General features: G+C 28.0%; 1 protein-coding gene across 1 annotated transcript; it reads right to left on the bottom strand.

Moving 5' to 3' along the window:
* Window positions 1-1,961: 1,961 nt before the first annotated feature.
* On the bottom strand, window positions 1,962-5,819 carry LOC105145366 (protein lifeguard 3). The gene is made up of 7 exons (XM_011054855.2): window positions 5,683-5,819; window positions 5,159-5,403; window positions 5,025-5,078; window positions 4,496-4,586; window positions 4,293-4,418; window positions 3,630-3,779; window positions 1,962-3,223 (listed from the first exon to the last, which is right to left on the bottom strand). Exons 1-7 carry the CDS (start codon window positions 5,776-5,778, stop codon window positions 3,074-3,076), a joined length of 912 nt encoding a protein of 303 aa, XP_011053157.2. The 5' UTR covers window positions 5,779-5,819; the 3' UTR covers window positions 1,962-3,073.
* Window positions 5,820-7,809: the final 1,990 nt, after the last annotated feature.

Below are 7,809 nucleotides of genomic sequence, written 5' to 3'. Positions count from 1 at the left end.
GATAGAGATAGATAGAGATAGATAGATAGATAGATAGATAGATAGATAGATAGAGAGAGAGAGAGAGAAAGAGAGAGACAGAGACAATTTCGAATCTAAATGAGTGTAGATTGCACGTTCTAATCACTGCTTCATTGGTTTCTTTTCAAGAAAAAAAAAGTAAGTTTTAATAGAAATTTATTAATATATTGTTTTATAATTTTAAAATTTTCTTATACTGATTTATATAGATAGCATCATTATCGACTGTCGATAAATCCGAACTATAATAGATGGATACGATAGATGAATAAATACATATCTCCTGTAGTTCTCTTTTCTATCGGTAGGTAATAATGCGAATTAACTATAGTAAGTAGAATTGGAAACGTTACCTTAAAAAAATAACAGGTTACAACAATTATAAAAATAATTCGTTACCGTCGCCAGTTATTCATTTTAAAAAGTAACATGTTATCGTTGCCATTATTTGAAAAAGTAACGAATTGTTATTTTTTGAAAAATTGTTGAGTTTAGCTCCCTCACGTACGATATTGATAAAATTAAGCTCATTCGACGCGTCATTATATAAAAAAAAAACGACTGAAGGAAAAACAAGTCGGGAGTTAAACTCAACAATTAGTGAATTTAAATTAAATATTGCTTTTAAACATTATTGTTATTATTAAAAATTTCAACATTCATTTTCACTGAACATCCATATTATAATTATATTCCATACAGCACAGAAAATTGAAACAATATTGCTGCAATGTTACAATATTGCAGATTGCAATGTAACATTGCAGAGATGTAAATTAATATCCCTGCAAAATGTCTGTAAAATTTCAGAAACGTTGCAAAACTGTAATTCTTTAATTGTTACAATAATAATATAAAAATATAATTTTTTCTAATATTTATGTAGTACAGTCTTTTAGTTTAATAGCTGTTTTTATGATATAATAATTAATATAATCCATTTTTATATTTAAGTAAAAAATTTATTAATCTATTATTTGACGGCCATTAATAAACTAACTAAGTTATTTATTTTAAATATCAAAAAATTTTATATAATATCGAATTTAGATACAATCAATGCATCATTATCGGATAAGACGATAAGCAATTAAGCTACTAAAAACGATTTATCAAAATGTTAATTATGTGATCGATGATGTATTTGTATGCCTGATATAAACAAGAATAAACCAGCATCCAAACTTTATTGATAAATTTCATACTGTCACTTTTTAATCGATTTCAATTATTCGAAGTGGCTTGGAATTAAAAAGAATCATTGTGATTAACTTAATCCATGATTAACTTACTAAGTGACTGTATTATTATGTTAATGTGAATAATATTTGTAGTTTGTTCGGGGCACATACATACATGCTTTATCCTTACGAATAAATTTATCCTTCAAAATTAATACTACATTTATTGAAATATTTTATGATTTTATCATAAAAAAATTGCTTTATAGAAAGCACATATTACTAGAAACGCGATTTGTAAAAAAATTAAAGTTAATGAGATTAATGTACAGAAAATAATTTTCATTTTCTTCAGAGCTTCGTAAGAAATTTATCCAAATACATTACATTGCAATATTGCTGGAATTTCATTGCAATATAACAAAAAGCAGACATCTTAATATTGTTGGAATCTTGCAGCAATAATTCAGCAACGTTTCGCAACCACCATGCAATATTGCAATGTTATAATACTCCAGAATATGACTAAGAGAATCTTAATAATGATAATGATCAAAGAGAGCTCATTAATTAATGCTCATAATCATATTTGATCAGATTTCTATAATTTCTAATGAAATCTTATAAAAGCTAAAAAGTTAAGATACTTTTTTAGAAGTAATTGAATAAGAAATTTTAAAATATTTTTTGTATATATAAAAATTTTACAAAAAGATTTTTTTAGTATTAGAAAAAGTGCTCCAATTTATATAAAAATACTGAGAAAAATTTTTATTAGATTAAAATAAGGTAACAATGATGTATAAAATTCTAATTTATAAAATTATTATAAAATTATAATGTATTAAATTAATTCAAAAGCAAAAGATATGATCATATTTTAATATATTTATATAAATGTTATAATATATATATATACATATATAATAGTACATAATAGAAAGATATATATAATAGTACAGTGCTCGCAAAGATTTGCATATTTTGGGCCGATTCTGGCGCGCTACCCTTACTATCACTCAAGGCTCGGCGTTTCTGTAGTTTAAACGTACGGAGATCGTACTTTACGTTATTAAAGAATATTTTTCTTCCAAAATAATTTTTATTTCCTTAAAAAAATCAAATACTAAATTTTCTAATATTTTGTCATTCTTACCTATCAAAAACTATTCAATAATTGTTATAAATTTACATCAAGAAGTTTCTAGAATAACTAACACATTATGTCATAATAATTTTTGCTTATCAGAAACCATTTAATAATTGTTATAAATTTACATCGAGAAGTTTCTAGAATAATTAATACATTTTGTCATAATAATTCTTGCCTATCAGAAATCATTCAATAATTGTTACAAATTTACATCGAAAAGTATCAGACTTGCAAAGATTGAAGCAAATCTTACTCATCCAGTTAACAGCGATTCTATATCGCTTTGTAAGACTTCGTATAGAAAACACGGAATTTCCAGATTCACGTATTTTCTGACTTTAATCTTCGCAAGTCTGTTATAGAAACTTCTCGATGTAAATTTATAACAATTATTGAATGGTTTCTGGTAAGCAAAAATTATTGACAAAAATGTTTTAGAAAATTTATTTGATTTTTTTAAGAGTAAAATTATTTTGCAAAAAAAATATTCTTTTACAACATAAAATATGATCTCTGCACGTTTAAACTACAGCTCCTGAGCCAGAGCGTCACGTGAGCGTTCTCGGCCAGCGAGGATAGCGCATCGGAATCGGCCGAAATGTACAAATCTTTGCGAGCACTGTAATAGTACATAATAGAAATGTATATACATGTATAGATATATACATATATCAATGTAAAATATTACAATACGTCAAAGACGTTTATTTCCTTTTCTTCATCGGTGAAAGAATCCCATAAATATCAGCAAGTACTGGTACAACAGTATGATGTCAACGTAAATCTGCGTAGTTGCGAAGATGACTTCGTCGGGACTCAATTCTATTCTGCGTCCACCCATGATTGTTTGCACGTCGAAGTACAAATACTGAAAATACATAAAATGATTTTATCATTGAGTTTTGTCTATTTAATTTATTTTAATTTATATTACAGGAAATTAATTATTGACAACCTTCCCGATTAATTTTCGCAATGGATATACAGAAAATGCAGAAATACAATATAATTCTTTTTAGTATACTTATTTATTTTTATTTTTTTTATTTTAGATTATTTAATTATATATCTCTTAATAATTGCTGTATAAATTGCATTATATTAATATAAAAAAGTGAAAGAACTACTAAAGTAGATAAAAATTTCCAGCTGAATTAAAATCAATGTTGCATCCTAGATATAAAAATTCGAGAAGCTTTAAAGTCCAAAGAACTAAAATACTAAAATGGACGATGGTGAATGGATTTTTTCATGAGAATTCAAAATACACTGACCATGCTGAGCAGGAGCGTTCCAATGATAGCTATTATCAGACGTAGAACCATTATATGAGTGAACAATAGGATTATTAGTACCGTAAAAATAGATACGATCGCAACCAGTCCAATTATCATCAGCAAGCCTGGTCTCATTGTCAAATCAAACTGCAATTTCATCATAAAACGATTCTTCATTTATATATTCTTTGTTTCTAATTTAATATAAATGCAAATAAATTAAAGAAAAAAATAATAAAGTTGCATATTTACAACAGAAATTAAGTTTCTGAGAAATATTAAAAGACAAAGTAATTAATGCAATATTTTAACAATACAGATTGAATCAGAAATAAAAAAATTAAAAAATATAATTAAAAGATATAAAGATATTTATAAGACATAAATATGAATAGTAAATAAAAAAAAAATTAAGAGAAAATTAATGTTATATTTTAATGCAAGTTTCAATGTAAGGTATACTAAGTCAAAAAACATCGAGACATAAAATCGCAATGGGAATATATTAGGTGTTGGAATTAATTCGTAGCGTTTTTTAATGAAAGAATGTTATTTATTTCACATGAGCATTAAAAAATACATTAATGAAAGTACTTCCCATCACTTGTAAAACGCTACGAATTAATTCCAACACCTAATAGAATAAAAACATGGGATTACCGTGGAGAATGTTGCTATAAGAGCTATAGTTATCGTAACGACGGCAGTCATGCCCAAAACGATGAGAATCACCTCGATGTCATAAAACACAGAGACGAAGGCGGCTAGATATGACATTGCCATTGTCTGTGATTCATGAGAAATTTAACTGAATTAATTTTAATTTACAGGGACCATTGTGTAAAAAGAAGAAGTAATCGTACCAGTAGGATCAGGCAGATGTAATTGAATGGAGGCGTTCGTCTGGCGCGCACTGAGCAGGATACAGTACAGTACGAAATGACGAAGACCACTCTAAAATGCAAATGAATGTTTATTTAGATTAAAATTTATTTAAAATAAAAAGTAATAATTAAAAAAAAGTATTAATTAAAATAAAAAGTACGATCAATTAATAAATACATTTGATTTTTTAAAACCTTAGAGTTATTTTTAATAAAAAGAAATAGACTGATATTATTGGGTCATCTAAAAAGTATCCGCGGTTTTTTGTCACTAGATGTGTTGACCATCAACACTATCTAGTGACAAAAAACCGCGGATACTTTTTAGATGACCCAATATAATACTTATATTAATATTATTATATATTATCATTACTATCATATAACACACATTTTATCATATTATATTTATTAATAATATTATTTATATTGTCTTCGTTCTCTCATTTCATTTCATTTAATATCACAAGTTAATAACAAGAAAGCGTTTTTATCTAAGCAATCTTACATGGCAACGATCCATAGATACCAATACACTATCATAAACTTCTGTGCTTCATCCCTGAAAAATAATTCAGAAGATCATAATAGAAGCTTAAAGTACAGAATTGAAAAGAATACTTCTCTTCTGTGTGCATTCACCAGAACAAAAAGATGGCTATGACGAAGACAGTGAATATCAGCTGCAGTGTGAGGAGGCAGAAAACCTTGCGGACAAAGCTTCTCCTGACAATGATGTCTTTGAAGTCGCCTATAAATTCGTCGGCATCTTCTTGCGGTAACATGTTCCTTCTGCGCTGTTCCCGCGTCCAGGCTTTGTACAGTTCTAAATTCTCCCTTTCCCTCTGTGCTACCATTTCATCTGTCACAGTGATAGTGTAAGGCCCCTGGAATTGAAATTAATTATTAAACTGAAAATCCCTTCAAATTCTTTCAATTGCATTATTACTGATAATTTTAACAATCCTAATGTCACAATTATTTATTAGAAATAAGCAAGAGGACAGCCATTAAAGAAATCTCAATTTATAGAAATGTTATAAAAAAGGAAATTATAGAAAAATATAATTATATTAGTAAAAAGCTTATGTGAATCTGACGAACTGTTTAATTCAACGATACTGAGAATTAAGATCTGCTGTTTGAGTGATTGAAACGCCACTTACACTTTTTAGTTTCTGGCCTTTGATTAACGGCGGCAGCTGCGGAGGACCTGGGATACTCCGTGGAATCCGTTGATCTTCGATGTCGTCGGACTGCATTGGATAGGCCGAATGGAACTACTCGTTAACATGTATCAATCTCTTGCTCCTCTCTAATTTTTGTTGTTATACCTAATAATATCTCAACATGCCTAATTATGCGCTGAATTTGTTGTCAATCAATCGCAACTGCGATTAACAAATGAAGATAAAGTGTAATTCGGCAAGCAATCGCTTTAAATCGCTTTAATGTAGGAGCAGTTTTAAAGAATGCCCCGTTATCACGATTATGGATAGCAATCGGATCATCGTGATGGAGAACGGTTCTATCCATTATCCGGTAGGTTTGTCCGTTTTAATAATTAAAGGATGAATGTAAGGAGAATATTGATTTTGAAAAACAGAATTAAAAGATATAATTTTCTATGTAATTATCTAAAAAGTTTGTTCATAATAATTCTGATTAATAGCATATTTAGTTCTATCTCTGGAAAATGTTTATAGTGAAATTTACTGTGAGAAATGAAATTTCATTCTTTAAGATTAAATATTGAGTTATTCTTGTTTAAGACCAACTTAATTTTCACTCTTTAGAGAGAAATTTTACATTAAATTATTTAGAGAGTCCAAAATCAATTTTCTATTTAACAAAATACTTTTTCCTGAAAATTCAATGTATTACATTACACAAGAATAATCAAGTTTTTTTTAAATTTTGTATTAATTTTCTGGGGAGAAGTCCCCATGCATTTGATAATCAGAATTGACGCCAACAGGAATTTGGTTGCTCATATATGAGCTGTTATACGACAAATCAAACAGTTACTTTTCACAAATAGTGGAGAAGTGAGGCAATCAGATGGCGCAGTCTTTTGGAATAGGCGAAGAGAAGGCTTGCGAGAAGAATAACGATCATTGTGAATTGAACTTGTCGGCGCAAAATACCGAGTTAGAGCGACGTCACGCTTACAGAATAGATCGCTTTGTAGATTTTCTACTCCTACAAAATCTTATACTAAAAAATATATATACTATATACATATATAAAATTTTCTTTATATAATGATTCATGAAACTGATCAACTCATATTATTACAAACTTTTTTGAAAATTCGTGAATCAAAATATTTATAATTAACATCATGTTTGTTTGTTTATTAATATTGAAATATAATTTTCGTCTATTGCCTTTTTCGAATCAGTTAGTTATATTATGTAATACATTTGTTTCTATTCTATGAGTTATGGTATGTAATTTTATAATATATACGTACAGTGTTAGAACAGATATCGTTTGAAAGGTATCTAGATATATATATATAGGCATTACGTAGAAAATATATTTATAGGTATAAGTACAAATACATTTTTTATAATTATCTAAGTATAAACACAGATATAAGAAAAAAGTATCCGAAAATTTAAGTATTTTTTCGGTATTTTTTAGGTACTTTTTACTTAAAAAAAAAGGAAAAAAAGAAAAATAGGGAAGTAGGAAAAAATAGAGAAAACAAGAAGAGGAAAAGATATAAGCACATAATGACCTTTCAGTAACATATAAAAAATAGAAGTCATGTCCATCAATGACCATGACCTTGACAACATATGTATATTTTCTGTATCGTCTATACAAAACATATATATACAATACTTATTTTGAGTTTTAAAAATATACTAACCAACAATTATTTAAAATAAATAATTAATCACTATTTTATTGTTAAATATTTATAAGAGATGACCATCTTTAGAAAATGCTGCGAAGGAAGAAAATATTGAGTAATGTAATCGAATAAACATACGGTCTAAATTTTCACCTCCAATGAATTTAATCTTGACATATAACGTCAGAAAAAAGTAACAGCGAAAGTAACGGTAAAAGTAACTTCCGTTCCTGGCTGTAAGGAAGAGCCTGTCGACAAGTAGTTATGATACGATTGAATCAGACATTTACCTCCGCAATAAAACAGGCTTCCATATCCAAAGCGTCCTGCGTTGAAGAACGTAAATGTGAAAAAAATTCATATAAAAGATCCGTATAAAAGTTTCATCTTCGTGCTCGCAATGTGCATGCAAATATTCGGTCCCAAC

This window comes from Acromyrmex echinatior, chromosome 17 (assembly GCF_024713525.1).
Source record: "Acromyrmex echinatior isolate Ae372 chromosome 17, ASM2471352v2, whole genome shotgun sequence".
NCBI lineage: Eukaryota > Metazoa > Arthropoda > Insecta > Hymenoptera > Formicidae > Acromyrmex > Acromyrmex echinatior.
Note: the sequence above shows the minus strand (reverse complement) of the source record. Positions and strands in the feature narration are given on the sequence as shown.